This window comes from Ciconia boyciana, chromosome 3 (assembly GCF_034638445.1).
Source record: "Ciconia boyciana chromosome 3, ASM3463844v1, whole genome shotgun sequence".
Lineage (NCBI taxonomy): Eukaryota > Metazoa > Chordata > Aves > Ciconiiformes > Ciconiidae > Ciconia > Ciconia boyciana.
The window spans coordinates 2,207,000-2,231,589 of record NC_132936.1 but is presented as its reverse complement, the minus strand read 5'-3'; the positions used below and the strand labels follow the sequence as shown (position 1 = coordinate 2,231,589).

Genomic DNA, 24,590 nt, shown 5'->3' with positions numbered 1-24,590 from the left:
TCATTTATCATGAGGCAGAGTCTGCAAACAGATGGTGTTCAGAGCAGCTAACAAGTAGTATCTTGCTATCTTCTGGTAACTGAATAGGAAATATAAGGTCACATAACTGCAAGATATTGATGTTAAGTGACTTTAAAATGACCACCTCTCAGCTTGCTGTTGGCACCGCATTTCCCTGCTTTCCAGGTGACAACTGGTGCTTGATGATGTGTGTGTTCTCAGGCTGCTCCAAAAGGCAAGTAAAAAGGCACAATTTAGTCTATACTTCTCGGTCAGTAGGCCATTGTCAGCATCAGTGAATGCAGATCCTATTGTTACATTTTAATTAGACTAGCATTTACAAGAAAGAGGGGAAAATGCAAATTTCGAGTTAAAACGGAGCCACATTTTTGAGCCACAAGCTTCTATTAATGCATATAATTAAACTACTAAGTGATTGTTCGTTCCCTGTAGAGTTGGAAGTGTCATTCAACACAGTAGCTTTCAAGTACTACCACTATTCATAGTTATAAATAATACAGCTGATGGAGATAAGGAATGCTGTAATATGGAGAGTTAAGATAATGTTCATCTTAATGTAGTCGGACATGAATTTAATAATCTGTTTAATGCAGGGACTATAATAAAGGAACCAATTCAAGAATCAGGTTGAGTGGCACCTGATTGCTAGTGGACGGTCATTAAAAAATAGATTTTGGTGACCTTTATTTGTAACAAATGCTGACATTTTAGTAAATCGCTTTTAAAAATTGCTGCGCTTATCCTATAACTGATATCTCCTCAAACAGTTGAACATCTTGAGAGCAAGAAGATTAAAGATGGCAACTGAATCTTTGATCTGTAAAAAGATGAAGTGGAATCCCATAGAATATATTTTTTTTCTTTTTGGAGTGAGGGGGAGAACTGCAGCTTTTGAGTGTCTTCAAAACATGTTTCTAATTTGTTCTGTACTTAAAGTGGTCAGTAAAATCAGATTAAAACTGCAAGGTACAATCTTTTAATATTGGCTGAGTTGTGGTGTTACTGAACTTGAAAATGGGACCAAACCGCTGTGTGGTCTCATTATGATCCCAAATCATTTGACCTTTCTGTTGCAACTCTGAACAGATACATGGGTGACTAATGGGTTTTCTCTTTAAAAAGGTTACTGCAAACGCACAGGAAAGTGAAATATTTGAGTTCAGGACTTCATCTCCCGATTCCGTCTCCTCTTATATTCTGATCTTTTTTTGATTCACATGGTGTTATGTTGACTTTTGGTTTTCAATTAATGTCTCTCTTCTTGGACGGTAATTACAATGTTGTGCGATTTTTAAGACTCACAGCAATTGACGGGAGTTGGACAAAAGGATTCCATCATGCACGGTGATACGTCTGCCTTGATGGAAAAATCAGTGGCTTCTTGGCATCTAAACGACTGATTTTACACCCATTGGACCCTGAGTATTCATAGTGGCAGTGAGTTTATGAGGTGGTAGATGAATGGATCCTATAGATGCCATTAGCTTTAGTAACAGGGAACTTCTACAACAAAGGCATATGCTAGTAAAATCAATTACTGTTCTCATAAAACATGTTAGCAGCTAACTTGTATAACCTTGTAGACTGAATGTGTGTTGATGGGATCTTATTAAGATTCATTGTTTGTAATTCACAGAGCAGCTGTTCCTACAAGCAAAGTATGTTTAATGGGGCTCAGGTGAAGCAAAAAAATTTGTGAATTCCAGGATTCTCTGGTTACTCATTATATTATTTATGTGAAAAAGTAGAATCATAGAATCATTTAGCTTGGAAAAGACCCTTAAGATCATCGAGTCCAACCATTAACCTAACACTGCCAAGCCCACCACTAAACCATGTCCCTAAGCACCTCATCCAAACATCTTTTAAATACCCCCAGGGATGGTGACTCCACCACTTCCCTGGGCAGCCTGTTCCAGTGCTTGACAACCCTTTCAGTGAAGAAATTTTTCCTAATATCCAATCTAAACCTCCCCTGGCGCAACTTGAGACCATTTCCTCTTGTCCTATGGCTTGTTAGTTGGGAGAAGAGACTGATGCCCACCTGGCTACACCCTCCTTTCAGGCAGTTGTAGAGAGCGATGAGGTCTCCCCTCAGCCTCCTTTTCTCCAGGCTCAACACCCCCAGGTCCCTCAGCCGCTCCCCATCAGCCTTGTGCTCCAGACCCTTCCCCACCTTCGTTGCCCTTCTCTGGACACGCTCCAGCCCCTCAATGTCAATAGAGAAAAGTACTCAACTTTTCTCTAATACCACATAAATTGGGCAAGGTTATGAGAAACGTTATTTTAAGGTATGAAAAGGTCCATGTTTATGACCCTCCAGATCATTTAAGTTTCACCTGATCTGAATTGACTTTTTTTAAATTACAATTAAACCACTACAATAATTTCTCACGTCCTGTCCATCCTCCACACACACAAATTTTAAATTTTACTCTAGCATCCATCTTTGTTATATGAGACGTGTTAAATGCTAGTTGGCTTACAGTCTTTAGCTAGAGGGGAGAAAACTTCAAGTTCAAAGAAAATTTGTTTAGTAGCTTTGAAGTTGTATGTGCTTCCATTTGGAATATTCATGCATGCGAGAGCACTACGCCGCATCCTCAAGTGATTCAAAAAGACTGGAAATACGTAAGGAGCCTTTCTCTCTAGGTCATCTTTAACCTCTAACTTCACAGTGCATTAGCAGATGTGGATTTAAGCCCTCACTGAGTGCTTGCTTGAGCTGATGGAAAGCCTCCTGTTGACTCCCGTGATGCTTTGGATGGTGGTCTCTGGAACAAACGTTGTTTTAGGGATTGAATTTGTTTTGGCAGTAAACTGTTCCGAATGTTTTTATCAGTCGAAGACACCTTTTAAGGTGTCTAATTAAAAAAAGAAAAGGCTACAATTCCTACTAAGGCTTGGCATGTGTTGGCATTTTATAGTTCCTTTGTTTCCTGAGAGACTTAATCAAAACTGTTTGTAAATGGGAAAAGGTTAAGCCTTTAAATCTTTAATATTGGGATTTACAGAAACTATTTAAAGTTTACTGCTGGAAAAAGGGGTTCAGGACAAAAAGGAGACGCTGCTTAGTTGTATTGTTTGAAATTAATTACTTTTGAAATAAATTTGAGGAATATTTTGAGAAACATGTTAAGAAATAAATATGAAAATCTGTTGCTTTTTTTAATGCCAGCATGACTGAAATACAAAGTAGCATTATCAGCCAACTTAATATATTGATGTAAAATATGCTGTGTGTATGGAGTGGCAAAATTCACAATGTGATTAGAAACCTTAACTTTTGACCTCTCTTTTGACCGCTGGATGGCTTTAACCTTAGTCCTGTGTTGATGCCTTTGCCTTTAATCTGCAATGTAAATCAGTGAATGTTTAAATATTCTGACTGGTGAATCACACATGCTTTTGCATTCAGTTTGGTATCATTGTGAATATTAATACATAACCTTACTGGAAGCCTTTTTTCCTTGCTGGAGTGGTTTATTTACCTTCCTATATCTCCTTGTGGAAGCATCATTGCTTTCTTAGCTTAATGTCTTTTTCTTCTTCAGTGCCGCTTGGCCATAGAGCTCCTCTCGTTACAACAATCACCTCTTACACAATTTTCTTATTCCTTCTTTCACAGTTGCTTTGTTTTACGTTAGAGCACCTCTAACCACCCACAAAAGATGGAAGTCTGTCCTTTTGGGTTGTTCCAGGACAACAGGATTCTGAATTATTTTTCTGACCCTACACTACCTCATATGCTATATGACTTTGCATTACACACCTGCTTCAGCTGGCTGCTTTGAAAATGAGTCCAGTGATTTGATTTTTTTTTCCCCCTCTTTGCATCTAAAGCATCAGATGCACGCTAGGGCCAGCACAGAAGAAGTGGTAAGAGTGGTCAGCCAAGGGCAGAGCATGTCTGCCTTCTCTGACAGCCGCCAGTGACCGTACTGACCTGTAAAGTCAAGCTGAACCCTTGGGGCAGAGGGGAGGACACATGCTTCCAAGAGATGCATTAAGCAGACATAATGGTTCCCTGCTGTCACATGGGGGCAGATTCTGTTTCTGATCTTTCTCACTTACTGGGAGTTGGACTCGATGATCCTTATGGGTCCTTTCCAACTTGAGATATTCTATGATTCATCAGTGGTGCTCAATAGACCACTCCAGAACCCAGCCCAACACCGAAACAAAAGAAAAGCGCTCTCCTCAAAATGCATGTTGGGTTCTCCTGCATCAGTGAGGTGAGTCATCCTGGTCAAGGGTCCATCAGGAATCAGAGCTCTGGCACGAGGTTGGGAGCAGGACGGCGTGGCTGGAAGTGTGGGCAGGGCAGGGAGCCATCACATCTGCTGCCTGTGGAGCCGCAGCACAAACCAGCCCAAAGTGTCTCCGAATAAGTCATTTATGACCTATCCTCAGAGGTGGTGATGATGATTTTATTATTGCACAGAGCTGGCAAGATAAGTATGGTTTTTTTCATCTCGTAGTGGCCATGTGAGATTCGTGATGAACAGGAGTGTTTGTAGAGTGCATAAACAGAGCTGAGGAAAGGAGGAGACCAACCTTATATCTACACACACTTCAGAGTGAGCACCTTGACACCACAGTTCAGAGTCATCTGTCTTTATTTGCCTTTGGCTGATTCCTTGTAAACCATTTACTTTACAGATAGCGCAGCTTAATGTGGTACAAGGAGTGTTACCTGTCTGAGATGGTTGGTCTTGTGTCTTGGATACTCTTTGAGGAGAAATGAGTTAGATATCCGTCCTGGAGGCTGAGGGTGGAGAACGTGGCTCTCACTTTCTGCATGAACCAAATTGTTTAGCAATCCTGTGACGAGGTGAGCACAACGAGGCTGGGCCTGGATGGGGTTCTCTCAGCAGCAGCAGCTTTTGGCACAACCATTTTGCAAAGCTGCAGGTAACTCAAGTCAGTGAGTTGATCCAAGTTAAAACAACCTGCAAAATTTAAAACCAGTACCTCCCCCTTGTGTTGTTTTTTGTCTTTATGGGGCCATCTGGGACTTACTGCTCCTTAAGCCAGCAGTGCTGCTGGGATTATGATGGCCGAAGCTTCATCAGACCATGAATGCAGGATTCATGCATTCATCAGACCATGAATGCATGAATGTGGACAGTTAATTTTGCAGCAGCAGCAGCAATGTGGACTTCATCCATAGTCCAGATCTTGTTTTGTCTCTTAAACTGACTCAGTCATCCCTGTCTCTCAGTTTGTGAGGATGTGTATAAATGGTTGAGGAGGCTGGTCTGCCTGGAAAAAATATTTTTTAACCAGTTTCTTTTTTCAGCTGAATTAGCCCTCTGGTCTGTTTTTCTCTGTAGCTGCACAGCAGGCAGGGTTGCACAGGAGCGCGGGCGTGCAGGACAGAGGCTGCTGGAGCTGGCCCCAGGCTTAGGCAGGGAGTCTGCCAGAAACGGCCTGGGCTGACGTGGTCCTGCCGTTCCTCTGACCTTGCTCCTCGCCTCCTCCCATCCTTGTGCTGGCTCTAGCATGCATTCAAGTCTGTGCAGATCCATTTTGGTGTGCTTAAGCTAGCAACAAACCATTTGCTGCTTTTTTATCACGTTGAAGTACGGTTTCGTGAAGCACAGGGAGCCAGCAGAGCCGCTTAGTGCTGCCCAGGTGGGGAGGTCCTGCTCCCAGCAGGCTGCTAATGGCACTTTATTCCAATGTCGGGGCTTGCTGGAGCACTCCAGGAGCTGGTTTAACACGCAGCAGCAGTAGGAAACATAGCAAAACGTCTGAGTGGGTCTGGGCCACGTGAATGTGTTGAAGCACTTCAGCAAAGTGCTGGTGAGTACCAAAGCTAGCGCAGCAACTGGTGGGTCCTCAGAAGCCTGCCGTTAACTCAGCTTAACAAACTTGTATTTTTTTTTATTACTATGAGAATACCGTGCTGGAGACGGATCAAGCGGTGGATTTCAAGTGTGCAACAGTCTAATCCAGTATTAGATCGGGCCCGTAGATGCTATTATAACGAGGGCCATGTCATCACTTAAATCAGTTTAATGGTTGCTTGGTTCAGGGTGCCTTGCCTGGTTTTTGATTTTTTTTTTTTGTAAGGGATTTTATTTTAATTGTCATTACTGAAATTTAATCCGCAAAAAACCAATGCGATTGTTGTGTAGTGCGAGCTAGTGCTGTTCAATTTGCAGTTCTATACTGGGATTTAGTCATAGAAGTTAGCAGGAGATACAGTTTGTCCTCCCGTTCTCCAGGATTGTTCAGAACATCATTGTGGAATAAATCTGTTTTTCTTCATTGCTATTCAAATGATGTGTCCCAGACACATTGATTAATCGCTAAATGTGGTCTGCTGAGATTGAAGATAAGTATGCTCATTTCTATTGTTCTAATTCTGAGCAGAGTCTGTTACAATAAATGGTGCAATATCTGTTGAATTCATGCTGAAAGGTAGAAGTAATGTACAGATTTGACTCGTAGTATTGTCACATGGATTTTTTTTCTTTAGTGGCCTTCTCTTTAAATCTAGAACATGCTCTTTTATTTCTAAAAATGTTGTAAACTCATAAATACTGGAAACTCAATGTAAGCCAGTAATTCTTAAACCGTACTTACAATTGTCTTTTACAAAATCTGTCTTGAAAGTAGTTTTGTTGGGGCACTAAAGCCCCGGGAAACGTAGTTTGTTTTGCCCTGACTTGCATTTTTTTGTTCTACTTTTGCAGGAGTTTTTCGAGAATCCTGCTTTTCGCCCAGACGGCATGAAGCTCTATCCAACACTAGTGATCCGTGGCACTGGTCTGTACGAGCTCTGGAAGACTGGAAGATACAAGAGCTACCCCCCCAGCACTCTTGTGGATCTGGTGGCCAGAATCCTGGCCCTTGTCCCACCATGGACACGCGTGTACCGTGTTCAGAGGTAATTTTCCGTGGTGGGCCTTGTATCATGATTTATTGCACTTGGAAGGATTCTTATTTTAATTACAGCAAGATCTGACTGAGCCTTTTATTATTTTCAGCCTTAATCATTAATGCACTAAAGGTTTTTAAAACGGCTTCCTATCTATTCAGGATGGGAAAGGCCAAGTAGAATGAGAAGCTATTTAAATTGAACTGCCTCTCTAATGCACCCAGAAACTTCAAGATTTCTGGAGTCCCCGCTTTCGTTGCCAGTCAGACAAGAGCATAGGATGTGGCACACAAAGTACGTTAATGATATTGATGGATAATTGCCTCTTGACTGTGGGTGAAGTTTCCTATATTTATTGCAAGAGCTGCAAGGTGTGTCATTGTTTTTGGCCGTAGAGACTTCTTTTCTTTCCCCTTGGGTATTGCAGGCTTTTCATAAATGTATTATGGTAGTGCCATTATTTCCAGCACTCACCTCCCAGGACGATAGATAATACTTCCATTTAGCACTGTATTTTCAGTGTGGGGTCTTCCTTGGATTATTTTTCTTCTGTTATCTCCTACATCTGTCTGATACTAGGAAGGGAGGCGATAGCATACTTGCCTATTTTTGCATGTGCAGACAATACTCAGTTGGCTTCCAGCTACATGAGCTGGAAACAGTGCCAATGCTTAGCTCTCCAAGAGCGTGCAGAATGAAAAAGCCTTGTGCATTAGACCTCACCTGCCTGGACTTCTCCAAGGCGTTTGATTTTGTGCCCTAGCAGAAATATGACAGAACGGGGAAAAGCAGAGAAACGTGGTAGAGAAGACAGTGGCTGAAGGCAAGAAACACTGGGTGGCTTTGACAAAGAAAGTATGGACTCAGGGTTATTAGTGGAATTTCTCAAACATCCATTTAAAAACTAATCTTGCTCAAAATTGTATTTATTTACAACGACACAAAAAGTAGTAGGGCATTGAGGAAACCTTGCAGGGCTGGAAAGCATCACTGAAAGAGAGAGCATGTGCAAGCAGGATCTGGTGGTGGTGAAGCTGGAGTGATAGAGGTGGGATGAGATGCAGTTCAGGGAAGTTTGACCTCAAACTCGGAGGGGGTTTTGCTGCAAACCGTGAGATCACCATGTGAAAACAGCAGAAGAGGAAAAGTTCTTAATGTCTTGGTCTGTAACATGAATAAGCCACTGGTGAATGCAGCTGTGAAAACGATTTTTTTTTTCAGGATAACTCTTCTTAGAGATGAAAGTAGTAATGCAGCAGCCAGACAAGGCTTTGGTAAGACCTTGTCTGGAATAATCCCCATCTTCAAGAAAATAAACCGCGGAAGTATGTGCAGAGGAGCATCAGTCTTTTGTTTGAAGGATAGATGTGGACCTAAATGCCCTCTGCAAATCTATGAGAGAAGGAAAGTAACCTTTTAAGAAATAGGAACATTGATGTGGGCAGAGAACAAGAAAATAAAAAGTAGGCTTGCATAAAACGAGGCAGGAAGCTGGGAATTTTTGGTCAGGACTGAGATTCTGGAGTAGCTTTCCAAAGTTACCAAAGAAGAAGAGAAGCTAAACGTGAACATGGTGAAGCTTGATTAGGTTTATGAATATGATCGTGATCCAGCAGTCTGTAGTAACTGAGACGCAGATTCAGCCACCAAGAGATCCTTTCTTCAGATCTTTGTTACTGTGAGAAACTGGTGGCTGTAGCTGAACTCTGAGGAGGGGGATGATGTGATACTGAGAAGACGTATCTACTCAATATTCCCCCAGGCTTTTCACATCACTAACAGGAGCATTATTAAAGGCAAAACTCCTGTCTTTTCTCCCTGTACATCTCCTTCTTCCTCATCGATTCTACTATTATAGACGCAATGGCCCATTTGTTCATGATGCTATCACCGTAGCATCGTATCTAAAACAAACAGGTTTATTCTTAGGGGATGACATGAGTTTGCAGCCTAGCAGGTCTTCTCCTAAGGAACACAGGCCTGGAGAAGTCTTTGCTTGGTGTGCTGATTTGCCTGAGCTTGACTACGGTTTCTGCTGTCAACAGCAGCAGCCTCCATCCAGCTGTCATCCGGTTGTCAGTTATTATGTTCCCGTGGAATAGCTGTTTTCTTACTGACTGGCTCATGTTATCTGAAACTTGTTCGTGGTGATTACAGATTTTTACACCTCCAGTGCAAAGTCCAAAAGCTATTACTTTGATCTAAATTGCTTTCAGGGCCATTGCGTGACTCTGTAACAGAATAATGAACAAAGCCAGATTTCTAAAAACATTTGTGGCCTGTTCCCAACACTGCTTCACTGAAGATAGCGACTTTTTCCCCGTTCTCCATTGCTGCCCCAGGCCCCTTCCATCTCCCTCCAGCCTGCTGCCACAAGTCCTCCATCCTTCACATTTTATGTTTCAGGCTCTATTTCCGCAATTCTTTCTGATTCAGCTTGTGCCCCCGATGGCAGTTTGTCCCGAGCAATCTGCATATTGACTGGCCGTTGGTACGTGCATTCGGGTTTTCTAGCAAAAGACTGAGCTATCTATGCCCTTCCTTATTAGGACCACTCTTTGGGATCTTTGTTCTTTAGGACCCTAGTACCAGGTTTTGAGGAAACATAAGCGACTCAATGTTTTTGTAGTCCCTCACATGCTCAAAATAATCAGTTTAAGGAGTCGGGCGAGTATGGGAGAGGTGTCACTGACAAAATACTGTAGAAGTCTTTCTGCTTCCGGAAACCAGGTTAAATGTGTTTCAAAAAAAAAGAAAATGAGATGCTGTTGCTAATGACTGGTTAGAGGAGAATATATCTTCCAGGGTGTTTTGTAACTGTCAGGGATGCTTAATACTGTATTTATCCTGAATGTTTGTGAACCTCATTATCACCGAAGTGCTTTGGTGTGTGAGAAGGTGTGAAATGACAGGAGTAGTGCCGCGCACCTTGAGACTTTTCCTTTCGTGTATCTCGGTGTTTTATATGATTGTTATTTTCACTGTACTGATGGGGAGATGTAGGTATGAAGAAATAAAATACCTTACTCAACAGAGATCATATAATAAGTCAGAGCTGAGAGCAGACTCGAGGTCTTTAGACTTTCACTGTGTGCTTCAATCAGCTGCTTCACAAGTGTCCTAAGTAATGCAAAATGTTTGAAAAATAGAAGATTAAACAGGCCTTGTTGAAGCTTCTGGCAAATTGCACATTAACTTTAATAAGGCCAGGATTTAATCCCCCGTATCCCTGAATTTGTTTAGCATTTTAACAAGTCCTAAAATCACTGGTACAATGCTGTCTTGTGGCTATTCAAAACAGGCAGTTAGTGTGTACGCTCATGAGGCACACAGGGTACTTATTTAAATAGTCTGCCCTAATCTGAAGTGGGGATGGAAAAACTATTTCTTGCTTTCTCTTTCTTAAAAAGCTTATTTTTCACATTCATATTTTAATTTACTTTGCTCCCTAGTAGGCAGATGAGAGAGGCGCAAGTTACTGTGTGTTGTAATCTATCTTTTATTTGCAGTACTTTATTTACTATTTCATAGCTGACTCTGGATTTAGCTAAAGACCGGGTACTGGAAGATGTCAGGATGTTTTATCTGTGTCCCTGTAGGGAAAATACATACAGCCTGACTTTTTGGAGTTGTTCCATAATTAGAAGAAAGGCGTTTAGTTAGATTATCACTGTAGATCTAACATACCCTGATGAAAATGCCGTTCTCTAGTGTGTCCTTTAGTCACAATGTGAAGTGCTCATTTCCTCTAATTGAAGCTCTTTGAAGTATGTTGTGTTGGCTCTGCGGTCTCTTATTTACTCAAAGAAATCCACTGAATAAATGAACTGGTTAGCTAATTGTATTTTGCCTCAACTTCTTGGCATGCGAATGTAAGAGGCGAGGAATTTTTCATAGATGCTTTGGCTTTATAGAGAAAAGAGCAGGGAAAACAGGGGAGGAAAGTAAAACACGGGGCCCCCATTATGCTGGAGAAAGTTGTACCGAAATTGGAGTGCGATGCTGAAACGGGAGGAGAATCCTGGAGTCTGAAGCCCTTGTTTTCGTTCTTAACAGGAAAGGAAAACTCCTTTTCCTGCCCCCCTCGCCAGTGTCTCAGACTTCTACAAGGCTGAAGCAGCACAGGAATCAGGTCTTTAGGACCCTTGAAGACCTTTATCTTTTATACAGCTACTGCCAAAAATAGTAATTGTTAATGGGGGCCATGATGTGAATGCAAGTCCTTAAGGAGCTGAATAGATCAATTAATACATTTTACGGAGGTCATCAGACAGCTGCTAGATGGTGATGACTTTCAATCACTACTGAACCAAGATGGATTAAGCTAATTACGTTACCAGCTCCCTGAACCATCCCATTCTCTGTATGTTTTTTTGTGATACTCTGTTCTTTACTCTGCTGAATGCTTGCATAGGTAAAGAAAAAGGAGGAATACTTACCAAGGGATGTTTGAGCCCCATTTTGAGACCAACCTGTTGTACAATTTACTGAGTGTCTTTCATACTTGTATAGTCCTTATTCCCCTGTAGAAGATCTGAGGGGGTTTGGATTACACAGTAGTACACTTGGGTGGTGTGTTATCAGAGCTGCCAGGGTGGAGTTGGGGCAGGGGGAGGGAGAAGCATTTGAGATCACTGTATAGTACAGCATTCGATAGAAGGTGAGCGTGGAGTGGGATGTGCCAATAATCCACGTTTCTTTTTCAGCTTGATCTGGATGCATAAATCCTCCTTTCCCTAAGGGACGATATCCTGCCTTCCTAACGTCTAGTGGGAAAAACTGCCCTGGAAGGCAACGGAGAGGCCAAACCTGGTCTTGCTTTCGAATTTCATTTTAGTACCTCACTTAGAGAACTGAAGGAAGGGGTTCTGCCATTTGCAGACTCATGATTTACATTCCCATAGGAAGGCCCTAGACTTTCTGGCTGGGCTTTGCTGCAAATCATTTGCTAAACAGAACTTTTTCACTTTTAAGGGGCTAGCGTCCCAATATAAAAATGTTGTAATTCTGATGAATTTTCCCTGATGGACATTCAACTTGGAGACTGCAGAAAGATGTGGTCTGGTTCCCAATTGCTGGTCTCCAGCAACACATACCTTGAAGAACATCTGACCTGGGGTCCTAGGCGAGGCACAGGCTCAGCTGGATGATCCTTTTTTTTCCAGACTTCCAAGTGAAGAACTGAGAGCAAAATTATGACCTATTTCTCAGGATTGTAAAAGCCTACTTTTGTCTTCAGTCTTTTTACTAAAATAAAATCTGTAGCTTTTTCCCTTCATTTTTCTCCTGCTTTTAGTTGTGTTTTGCCTGGGTTAGTTCTTGTTCAACCAAAGACTTGAAACAAAGTTAATTCAGATAAGTTCTGTGGTCTGCTATTTGGGATCTTGGCTTAGGTGACCGTAATGGTGCTTTATGGTGTATTGTCTGCTAATGCAGTTGTTTGAGGTTTTTGTTTTTCCTCTTACATGCAGAGATATCCCAATGCCACTAGTCAGCTCTGGAGTGGAGCACGGGAACCTGAGAGAACTTGCCTTGGCCAGGATGAAAGATCTTGGGACACAGGTAAAATATTTGTCAATCGGTATTGAGGGCAAGCTGCTTGATGACTTCACACAAAGTAGCAGAGAGGAAAGTAACGACCAGAAGACATGATGGGAGCCAGGTTTACTGCTGAGCTAAAACGATGTGCAAAGGTCTTTCAAAAAAATGTTAATGACTAAAAAGCACCTTGATGATACTTCTGAAAAGCTGGTTTTGTTTGGTTTGAGTTTGTTTAGCACTTTCACCTCCTTCCTGAAGGTACTTGGTAACTGCTTTGTGATATTCCATTTGTTAGCAGAATGAAACCCTTAAATCAGAGAGAAGGGAGGAAGGTTTCTTTTTAATTTATGCTATTAGAAATTCTCCTTCCTTTCTTTCTCCCATGCATGCACTTACTTGACTGAAAAATTGGAAGGAAAGCTCTTAGTCTGAGGCCAGAGAAATCTTGCAAGGGAGATTTGAGCACAAATGAGACTTGATATGCTTGATACTTCTAAGGTCACATAAAAATATGAGCGGGGGTGGAGAGAAGGAGGGGGAGGGAGGAATTGTGTTTATATTTGAAGTCGCAAGGAGGTACGTATACCAAGTCTTGATTTTTCTCGGAAGGTTGCTGTGGCAGTCGGCATTCACAGTGCCCCTCCTGGTCTGCTCACTGTTTGAACCTCCCTCCGAAACCCGGTTATCAGCCACAGTTTGCAGATCCTCCAGTAAAGTTATGCCCAAGTTCTGCCTTTCTTGGGATGTCCGACTTCCTAGACAAAACATCACACAAACCTCGTGCTCCTTGAGACTATTCCAAAGGGCTTTAGTTGCTTTGGTGTCCTGGTGTTCAGGCAGGGGCAGATCCTCACCACAACTGTTCCATGCGTCTGTATTGTGATTTAGCGCTCCCTCTTTCTAGCTCACCTTTTCTTAAAGAGGTTTTAAGGCATTCCTGCATCCAGCAATAGTAAATCTTCAGCTACTGCGTGCGTGCCTGTAGCCCCACATCCACTTGTGCTGCTGACCTATATTGTTGGTATTTAACATGGATAGTTCTCTGGGCTACATCTGGCTTCATACTGCCTTTGCCATTTCACTTGGATCTTGCGGTTGCAGTGCAAAAGATCAGAAAATAAACTCCAGACTGCCTGCCTTCCAGCTGGGCTTTCCATACCACTTAATCTCTCCTAAGCTGATTCTCCTAAATCTCCCTGGACTTTCTCCTTAAATCATTCCTCCCAGTCTCTCTCCAGTAGCAAGCCAGGATTTGGCAGACAGCTTTGCCAGCCACAGAAGCTTCCATCCCTCCTGCTGACTTTTCCCTTCAAAACCAGCTAGGGGAGACAACCTCTGTGGTGCAGCTAAGCCTTTTCAATTGAGCTCTTTAGGGCTACCAGTGAACTCTTCCCTGGGTTTAATACTAAAACCACATTGTTTGATCTGAACCTGATCAAGACCAGCTGGAGGAGCAGGGATAGCTGATCCATGGGAGCCAGGGCTGAGCTGAACCATTAAAGGGCGTGTCAGGCTGGCAGTCATCGCGTTTAGAAGAACTAAATCTGTAAATATCTCTGCTGTGCAGATGATTATAGATTTTAATTTAGTGAAGCAGAAACACTGCAGCTAGTGGAATGAGGAACCAAACAGTCTGCTGCAGTATAGCTGGAAATGTAAGGTACTGTTGTGTTTTTCTTGTGTCATAGGAGAAAACTATAAATATGCTTTTGTCCTCTTGTCTCTTAGCTTGGAAAAGGAGAAGAAAAGGCCAAGGCAAGGAAGGGACTTGTAGGAATCGTATGTATTTGCAGGCTTAATAGTAAAGATCAGCCAGCTCACCAGCTCTGGCAGTTCTGGCATCTGTCTTTGGGGAATGGCTTGGTGAGGAGTGCGTTTGAGGAATGGGGATCAGTCATGCCAACACTGCAACTTGTGTCTGTGGTTGTTGCAAGGAAATTATTCTTGAGGAGCCTTGTTGGAGGGACCAGATGCCGGCCTTCATGATTGCCAGCCACGGAGTGCAAGTGGAGATATGCGGTTGGGACACAGAATTTTAAAGCAGCATCCCAGAATACGTTGTCCTTCCTCAGTTCTGGGGTTTTTAAAGAGGAGTGGATATTCCTCTGCCTTTTGCTGTGCTGTTTGAGTAGCTGGGAAATTGTAAAGCAGAGAAGAGTTTGTCTACTCTAGAATCCTGGTATGACACTGAATCTCAGTTTTACCATAGCCCACTCCAAAAAACAAACACAAACCCCCACTTTTTTCTGCTATTTGGGAGCTTGTTGCTTTATATCAATAATGGAATTTAAAAGCATTCGGCAGAGGACAGGGCATGAGATAGACCTGTGCTTGTTCTAGGTACTCTGAGTTTCTGTGTGAATTGGATTTTCACACATTCTTTCCCTGTCTACATATCTGGCTTTTGGAAATACATGGGCAGGTAGGTGGTGTTGCTGTTAGAGCAATTTTAGCCCGTTGGTGGAGGTCGTCTTCCTTCCCTCCAAGTACAGCAGCGCTAGTGGAATGAAGCCAGCATTTGCAACTCAGCTGCTTTGGGCAAAAGTATTATGGCTGCACTTCGCTGACAAAAATTGGGTTAAGCTTAGCATTGGACTTTCCAATAAACCCGCTAAGACATGAATGCACGTAGTCTTGCGCAGCAGGAGTGCTTGTACTATCACAACTCTTTGCTTACGTGAATGGGTGCCAAATGACTCAACTTGCATTGACTTTGCTGAGAAGCACAAAAGTTGATGCAAGCTATAACCCGTCTCTCAAGCTCGGAGCTTGGAGCCTCATCTCCTCCTCTGTCTGACTTCTAAGGGAGGGAAGATTTCTTTTGGCTGTCTTGTTTTCTCCGTCATTGGTCCCAAGCCTCAGCGATGCTCTGTGGATGCCAGATCAGCGTTAGCTTTACTTTCTGATATTTGGGTAGGACTTCTGCAACAGTTTTCATGTGATCATTTAAAAGCAAGAAAAGGGTTGCTGAGATTCAAAAACTGGCTATTTAAGGACTCTCTGGTGCCTTAGCGTAGATTTTGCCAATGTTAAACCTTCCCAACGTAGAGTAAAAATGGATTATGCCGAAGTCTTTTTTTCCCTCTGCTATTCTTTCATGTCTGTTGACTTTGCCTACAGACCCTGCTGTTTGTGAATCAAAGGGTACGTTTCCTCATGAGCCATAATGGTTGCTTAGTGAATTGACTTTTGCCAGCATGTCTTTCCATTTAGCACTAAGACTTCTTTCTGAGGTATATGAGGGGTGGATCGGTGAGCATTTTTATTTTGAAGTCTACCCATTTGAAATTCATCCTTGCAACTTCATGCTATTTCAGCTTAGTTTTGAACCCAATAGGTGGCTGGAAATGGGTATGTTTCAGAGCTTAATGTTTTTCTCCCATGTAATGTTTTTTTTTTCCTCCCTTTCTTTTCTAGTGTCGTGATGTAAGGACGAGAGAGGTTGGAATTCAAGAAATTCACCATAAAGTGAGACCATATCAGGTAAAATTTGTCTTTTTTCTAGGAGCTTGTTTCAGACACAATTTATTGTATGTGTTTGGTGTGGAGGCGTTGGGACCCATTTGTTGCACGTCCAGTCCTGTGGTTTGCCTTTGTAGCTGGATCCAATTTTCCATTTATTTTCACAGCAGCTTTGGATGTCTCTTGTTTGAGCACAGTCACATGTTGAAATGTATGGATCACCATGTTCAATAAACTGACTAGAGCCAGCAGTTATTTTGGTATTTGCACTGTTATAACAAGATAAGCAGCTCTCTCTTACTGCTTCTCAGCCTTCCCTTTTCTCCCTCCTCATTACAAATTTGGATTTAGAAAATACCAAAAACACAGTGTGTGCATGCCGAACAGGAATGAATGTTTAGCAGGATGAATTTACAGCCTTTTTTGTGAATGTGCATGTTTATGTAGGCAAACAGTATATGTATAAATACACTTCTGCACATGTATGTATATATTTATATGTAAGTAGATCCAGTCAGCATATGACACATATGTTGTTTTATACCTTTGTAAAATAGTCCACAGAAAGGACTTATTTTATAGAAGGGACAATGTTCACTGCTGAACTTCAAGCATCCAATTTAGGACACTAATCCTCCAGTTCACTGTAGCTACAAGGAGGGATCAATCCTTCCAGAAAGTTGTCAGGAGGTCCGTGGCCATGTATGGCACCCGAAGAGATGAGCTTTCTAAGATCACACAGGGTCAGATCCATCTTAGTATACATGGATGCTGTGGCTAATAAATCATACCCTGGAAGTATTCTCTTCCTCTTCCTTTGTGGACATTATGGAAGGACTTGAAATGACTGTAGAGTTTGTCCATCATATATTTCCTTTACTTTCAAACAAGAATTCTTTGTGCCAGGCAGAAGATACTGCCTCCCCCAGGCAGAAAGCTGAATCAGAATGACACTTACATACCTCCTCTTCTGTGCAATGGGCACGTACCCACTTTCTAAATGTGAGCCACTAAAGTGGGGTTAGGCTTTTTATGTGTCAGCACAGAAAGAGATTCCTAACAGAGGTCCTCTCAGTTGCGCTCTGGAAGCTCCGCTGATTATTTAGGCTTCAAAGAGGCTCTGAGTTTGGTGCCAGAAGTTAAGTAGCATGAATATTCTCCAAGTTTAGCATCTGAAAGATGTTCTCACTTTGCAAATCAGAGATTACTGGGAGCCATATTCTGTTTTTCTCCTGCCGTTATGTGAATTCAGATGGAGGGCAGTACTTCCCATCTTGTGTAACAGAAATCCAGTATGGAAATCTATAATGATCCCAAAAAAATTATCTTGTTCTTACCAGATTTCTGCAGGAACTGCGGCTGTACGGCCTTGTTTGTACATAGGCCATGCAGCCTTTGTGCTCTGCTCCCATTATCTAATCTGTGGTCATTTCACCAAATATCTTCCAAAGACGTCTATTGTCGGCGGTGCTAATCTAATTTAAATTGTAAATTTCTTGAGTAGTTAGCAAATAGCTTATCACAGGGTTTTCAAAGCAATGTTATGTTGAAAATTCCCTTTGTTAAACTCATCTGTCTGAGTGGCAGGAGGATGTCATTATGTAGCCTTAGCAAAATTTATCATGACAGCAAGCAAGAGAAATATTCTGAAGATGGTATAATTTTTCATGCGCTTTAGACTAATGACAAGGTATGATGTTTTTCTTGGCTTCATAAGTAAACAATGCATCCTCTTGATAAGGGAGGCTATCATGTCAGATCTAAAATAAATTAATCGCTTGCTGTAATTAGTTACACTTTATGCAACTACTTTCTGTTAAGCATCAGTAGACTGTATGTATTTTTATAATGGCGATGGTGGGTCTGCTTTTAAAAGTTTTTTTGTTGTTGTTTTTTTTTTTAAAATCAATTTGAAGTAGATTACTTGCCTGTAGCTGGTTATTTACAGAGCTGTCTCTAAGCTGCCTTTTCAATTAGTGGCGTTTCTCCATAGCAGCGGAAGGTATTTGCTTGCTCTCAGAATGGTTAAGGCTGCACAATGCTACGTAATAGCCGTAAAAATGCTCTAGTGAATTGTTGCTGTAAAGAGACATTGGATTGACAGTTTTTGAAAGGCGAGGGGCAATGACAGCTCTGTTACAGATATGAACCTACATTAGTGTTAAAGCAGAAAGTGTAAGACGTGGAAGCTGCTGTTCCTGCAAAGCCGGGGGTTTTGTATCCAGGTAATGATCTCAATATAGAGCCTTAGTAGAAATAAGAGAGATTTTTAAGCCGGGAGTAGCTGCTTTAGGTCAAGAATGTAGTCTGCAACTGGTTTTTCCCTTTGTTTGTCAAAGTATGTTTAAAACGGGCTGTGCCAGACATTTAATAGGATTGCATACTGAAATGGTGATCCACCCTGATGAGGGTTATTCTTACGCAGCGCACAGGATGGTTTCCGGACAAGGGACTGACACTGGGAACTGCAGCGTGCTGCCACATATCGCTCTGTGATTCAGGCTGGCTTTGGCCCTGTTTATACCAGTATCCCAGAAGGAAAAGGCTCTGTACATCTCATGAGTCCCTGAAAACCCTTTGAGGGGATTTATGTATCCTAGGACCCTCTGTAGGGAAGTGGGGAGAACAAAAGACTCGATCCAGTAAGGACTTCTCTGAGCAGATCAGCTTATCTGGTACATGCTTACGATGCTATAAAATGCACACGATATAAAGCCTCCTGGTGAAGGTTCCTGTAGTCTTACTTCGTTTCCATCTACAAGTGGCTTTCAGGCTGGATGTGGGCATAACAGGGCATCTAGTCCCTACCGGAGGACAAGCAATAGAGCCGTGTTTTCTACTTGTTTTGTTTTGTCCTCGGGAGAAACCAGGAGTTCTCCAGTCTTGCCATTTCAAACTCTTAGTATAGCAGTGTTTAATAATATTTTCTGCTTTTTCTATAAATTAGCAGTAAGCTTTAACCTAACTGCTTTTGCACGTATGAAACTAACTGCAGAATCTGGGTATTTTAAAAATCTCATGCTCTTTTATTTCCCTGTACATTTCCATTTTACTAGTGGTGTTATGTACCTAACGGTAGATCTGTCAGCCGTTCTGACACACAAGCTGGAGTGGAGTTGTGCTCTTGGAGAATTTGGCACATCGGCAGACATCTGCTTGGGCGCTTAACCCGTGAGCTGTACGTCAGCATTGAAATGAGCCTTGCTTCTGTAGTCAGTAAGGGATTTAATTGTGAGCTGTGTTCACCCAGGCTTCGTCATGGAGTAGAGCAGGCGGGCGACAGAATCCCTCATGGCTTTTCTGTAAACAAATCTTTAATTCATGGATTTCTGGGTGTTAGAGGATTTGCAGAAAAAATACTGAAGTCCTTTGCTTTAGTCTTTATAGTAGTACTGGGAAGAGCATGGCAAGGTATACTCAGGGATCAATCCTATACTGTACTGTCAGGGTGTAAATGTTAGACACACCAGTGCAGCGCTGGACCACTGACGCTCGCCATTCACGTTTGAATTCCTATCGTTAAAGGAGTCTCTAAAAATGATGGCAGGTGTATCTATGTGATGGTTTTAGTTCAGATCAGGGGTGTGCTTGTGAAGCAAATCCTCCGAGCTTTGAAAGCATCAGGAAGCACCGAAACCTGGTTTCTTTCAGATTAATTTAGAAAGTGCCTTCCAGGAGCACACCTGAGGTACGCCAGCTGGTAATGGGTGCCTAGGTCATGGGATGAGACCAGGACTAGTCTCTACTGAAAACCTCCCAATGTATATTGTGTCGTCATTAGGCTATCAATACTGCAAACTATTGCTGCCACTCCTCTGTTGAGCCAGGCAATTTGGGAAATAATTTTCATCTGCTTAGCAGGGGGTCGTTACAGGTGGGCAAGGGAGTCCCTACAGCAAGGATGGGCAGCTATTTCAGCTATACCACATCAACTCAAAACGCAAATAGAGTGACTCAAGACGTCACCAAAGATGTGATGTTATCATCATCGGCTACAGGTTACATCAAATAAACTCAGTGCTGCCTCTGCTACGTATAAACACATTATGTGAGATTTGATCAGATCTTATGTCATAAGGGAGTCTCACCTTGGGTCCTGGGGCTGCTCCTTGATGATGGGAGGTCAGGACTGTCTGAAAAAGAAGCTTTTTCTTCTTTCTGCTCTCTTATCCACCAGTTACTCTGTATAGTTTCTGGGTGCTCTGCAGAAGTAATTTCTTCTACCCAAGCATGGTCTTTATTGTATTCTCCACAGTCAGCCAACTCTCACTTCACTTTTCCCTTCCACTTGTTGTGATCTTCAGATCTGCCTTTGTCTAGATTGTTATCAAAAATTGGATTTGAGGCAAGTAGTATGTTGTTACTGGTCAGTTCTCAGGGTACTTGTCTGGATGGTTTTGGTGTCTTCAGTACTATCTGAATGAGTAAGAAAACACTTCCTGCTGATTCTGTAAAGCACACGTAATGCAGTACTCACTCAACACCAACTCTTTCGGATCCACTCCTGTTGCACTACACAGTTTGCTCATGTAGGTAGATCCTGTGCGGTGCTGGAAAGAACTAATTGGTAATCAGTAAAGAAGTTGACTGCTTAGAAGACCATGTTCTGTAGACATCTCAAGCCATTTCTTTTGCAAAGCAGTAGAGACATGGACCTAAATGCAGATTTAGTGAAGGCAGATGCAAAACTACTCATTCTACATTAGCAAGTTTGTAACTGGAGCTGAATTTCAATTAGAGCAAGTCCCTTGGTTAGTGGCAAGAGTTGCTGCCCCCATTGATTTTGCAGTGATTATGAAACTCGAGTAACTCAAGAAACATAGGTTTTAGGTGTCTGACTTACAAACAGGTACCCACGTGGGTTACCAGCCCTTCTTGAAAGCTTGCAAATAGGGATAGAAGACTAGTTTTGTCCCATTGGCAAATACATTTCTATTAAAGTAGTCGCATGTTTTATCTTTAATATGACTGCAGTAACAGCAGTTCTTATCCGGTACTGCTAAAATCCATCTAGAATTAAATTGGCCTTTAAGAAAGCACTTCATGTTTTCTGTGAATCATAATAGTTTATGGATCCATGAAATTGGTTTTGGTCTGTTCAACGTGTTGCTTAAATATTTTTAAAGAAGTTTTCCTTTTTTCTTTTCCTCTTTGTATTCATCATCGCTTCTTCTCTTTGACCAGATTGAATTAATTAGAAGAGATTATGTGGCTAATGGTGGCTGGGAGACCTTCCTGTCCTATGAAGATCCGGAGCAGGATATTCTTGTTGGCCTTCTACGACTGCGGAAGTGTTCAGAGGAGTCATTCAGACCTGAGCTGAAAGGAGGAGTTTCCATTGTCCGGGAACTGCATGTGTATGGGAGCGTGGTCCCCGTGAGCAGTCGGGATCCTTCAAAATTTCAGCACCAGGTACTCCAAGCCATCTTTATTTTCTCATCTGTGCCTCTTTCTTGCACCCTCCTCCCCTCTCCCCAATATAAATGGAGAAGAATTTTATTTAATATCTGAGATTCATTCAGTTGCTTTGAATTACAGTCCGCTGCAATAGAAACAGGATTGAATTTGAGCCCCTTCTTGCATTTCACCTGCTGAAATCATGCTGCTTCTGAGTTTTCGCTAGTGTGGTCATATTAAGGCAATCGTAGCTGCTCTGAGACAAAAAAAGCATACCTGAATGCTATCAGCATTGCTTCATGCCCGTACAATACGATGCTGGTGCTAATTTGGCTTTTGAGTACTGAGCATCTTTGGTTCTGAAGCATCTTTCCTTTGATATCTTGTACGGTACATCTGACTTCACTGCAAACCAACTAAAAATGAAAGAAAGGAGATAGATACATGCATTGTGTCTTTTTATTTCCTTCTGAAATTGATGTTGTTCGATAGATGAATTTCACTTCTGAAATCTGAAATAATGACGTATGGGAAGGTGAGATTTCCTTTGGTACTACCCAGTTTTCTTTCAAAGGAACATTTATTGAACACAGTCTTCCTACCAAAACAAGAAATCCAACTTTGGTTCTGAGTTGTGTATCAGTTTAAGTGATTTGGTGAGACTCCCGAGTAAAGTCTCTTAGTTGGGTCTGACAGTTTTTTGCTTCAGACACACTTGTGAGGCCATTTCATATAGATCTTAAAGCATGTGAAGAACGGAATGGAAAGCTGTGTTTGTAATTCCTTGCAGTGACTCCTATGAAAATGGCACATTATCCTTCTGCTGCATGTAACATGCTGTGGCTTGCGATGAGCAAAAATGTGAATTAAATTTTGCCCCGGTAGGTTTTGAACCTTTCGACTGAGCTTTTAAAAAAGCAATCAGTTTGTCCACTTTGCCAGAAGTGCTCAAGGCTGATGTTTTAAATTAACTTCCTTGTATTTATTAATCTGTCCCTGAGTATATGCATTAAGATGCAGTTTTGCTAGACGCTGATGATGTGTGACCATAAGGCAGTGGCTGGGGGAAAAAAAAAAAAAAGAGAGAAGTGGATGTTTCCACTATAAAATAGTTAACACTTAAAAATTTAGAAAGGAAAAAGTGGTCCTCCTAAGCATTTTGAAAAAAAATAAAGAACAAAAAAGAGAGAGGGAGAGAGAAAATCAATTGAAAGTGGCCAACTACAAACATTAAAATAGGCTGCAAATTGAAATTTCATGGCATATGACGCACTCATGTTCGTTCGGAATAGTCAGTGTTCAAGAGGTTAATCAGAAAGTGTTCTTCACGGTTGTGGGGGCAATTTCTGATTAGAAGGACGTTTTAGAATGAAGATTTCTGTGTGTTATTTGAAAATGCCTGTAAGTGTTAAATGTTTTTTAGAATTAAATCACATCTGCCAGAGCGTCGCCACAGCCCAGTTCTGTACGTCTTGTCAGGAAAACAGATGAACAAAGAGCTGAGTATAATTCCTGCATCCTAATGTTAGGAGTGAATTAATCCAATCAATTATTCCCAGTTATACAGGACAACGAAGTTGTTAAATAGAGTGCAAAGGCTATTCCCTTATTTTGAAGCCTGATTGTGATTCCAGTAGCGCTCCTGCCGTGCAAGATTTCCAAACGTAAATAGAGGCATGGATCTGGTCCAGAATATTAACATGTTCTTCTGCAATTCTTTTTGATTTGGCATCTCCTGTGTCACAAGCTGAGCCTAGGAGAGCGGTACAGAGCTTGAGCCTAGCCTAGGTCTGCAAGGGTCATGCAGCGGTTTGGTGCAGCCTTTACGGGTAGTGCCGACAAGCCCTGGGGTCACTGCGTGCCTCGATTCTTCATCTTGAAATGAGCACGGTAACAGCTCCTGACTCCTGGAGGGACTGTGGAAATAAAGATTGCGAGGGGCTAAGGCAACATGTACATCAGAAAAGTGAACAGCAGCAGGGGTCTCTGGAGCTGTAGTCTCTGGCCACGTCTGTTTCGACTGATGTCCCTGGTCAGAATGGCACTGGGATCCTTCTGCAATTCAACAGCGTAGGCAATTGCAGCTGGCGTTTGTGCTCTGGCTTTGTTGAATTCACGAGCACAAACCCAGGTCTAGTAAGGTAGACGTTAAGATGGGTGATTGTCGTTCAGGATTGGTTATCTCAGCAGGATAGGCTTGTTCAGTGCCAGGAATTACGGGCTGTGTACCAAGTTGACTTACCAGCAATGGATTTAATTTCGTTTGGTTCCTACCATTGAGAAGCAGTCACACTAGAACTGCCTATGAATAATTTCACGATCAGAAAAAAAACCCTGAGAAAGCTCCCCTGTAAAGCTTAGTGTTGGTACACCTCTCCTGGGGTACTCTTCTCAAGCCCTCTCCTGCAGTAAGGCGTTGATCATTCCTGTGCCAAAAATGTGAGTCTTTTGGAACTGTACTAATGCCTACATTCTGACCTTGCTTATGCTTTCTATTTTTACAGAACTTAACTTTTTCTTCCTGTTATTTCTCCCATTATAGGGATTTGGTATGTTACTAATGGAGGAGGCAGAAAGAATAGCCAAGGAGGAGCATGGGTCATGGAAAATTGCTGTAATTTCAGGTACCTTTGCTTTATCCCTTTTTTTATATATATCTCTCTCTCTCTCTCTCTTAATCTGAAAATAAACCCACTGCAGCCAACACCACTGCTGTGAACATTCATCGTATTAGGTAGAAAATGAGCGTCAGCAGATGCTTCTTTGTAATGGAGTCAAATTCCATCGTAGCTTTGTCCAGACAATACTATTATTGTAAGCAGCATACCAGAGGACACGCTGCGGGGAACCATCCTGCTCTTAGTGCCCAAGGAGACAGACTGCGTGACTACGGGTGTCTTCCTCCTCCAAACGCTGCTATTTCCAACCTCGCTGATTGGGCCCCGTCGCAGGTTGTTATTGTCGAGGGCTGCTTTCCAGAGCTTATGAGGATAGAAAATTGCTGGCCTCCATTTTAGAGTCTTTCTGCAAGTACTGTCATTAGGGTAGACAGATGTGCTTTTAGGATACATTAAGCATTATCATGAAGAAGGGAGCTATATAAGAAAGAGCTGCAGCCCTTTCTCCTATTTCATTTTCAAGGCATTGTGACTAAGAAGAGTAGCATCAGTTCACCGCGTGTGTGTGAAGTCAAGGTCGGGACTACCTTTGTGCCTTAATTTATCTTATATTAGCAGTTATGGTAGCCGTAGAAAGCTTTTACAGGCATATAGGTTGTATA

General features: G+C 42.1%; 1 protein-coding gene across 1 annotated transcript in view; it reads left to right on the top strand.

Moving 5' to 3' along the window:
- Positions 1 to 24,590, top strand: part of ELP3 (elongator acetyltransferase complex subunit 3) — a 93,171-nt gene that overhangs the window by 45,737 nt on the left and 22,844 nt on the right. The window contains exons 10-14 of the mRNA XM_072858219.1: positions 6,726 to 6,919; positions 12,382 to 12,472; positions 15,869 to 15,934; positions 21,098 to 21,325; positions 23,853 to 23,934. Coding sequence (XP_072714320.1) covers positions 6,726 to 6,919; positions 12,382 to 12,472; positions 15,869 to 15,934; positions 21,098 to 21,325; positions 23,853 to 23,934 — 661 coding nt within the window. The remainder of the gene's footprint in view (positions 1 to 6,725; positions 6,920 to 12,381; positions 12,473 to 15,868; positions 15,935 to 21,097; positions 21,326 to 23,852; positions 23,935 to 24,590) is intronic.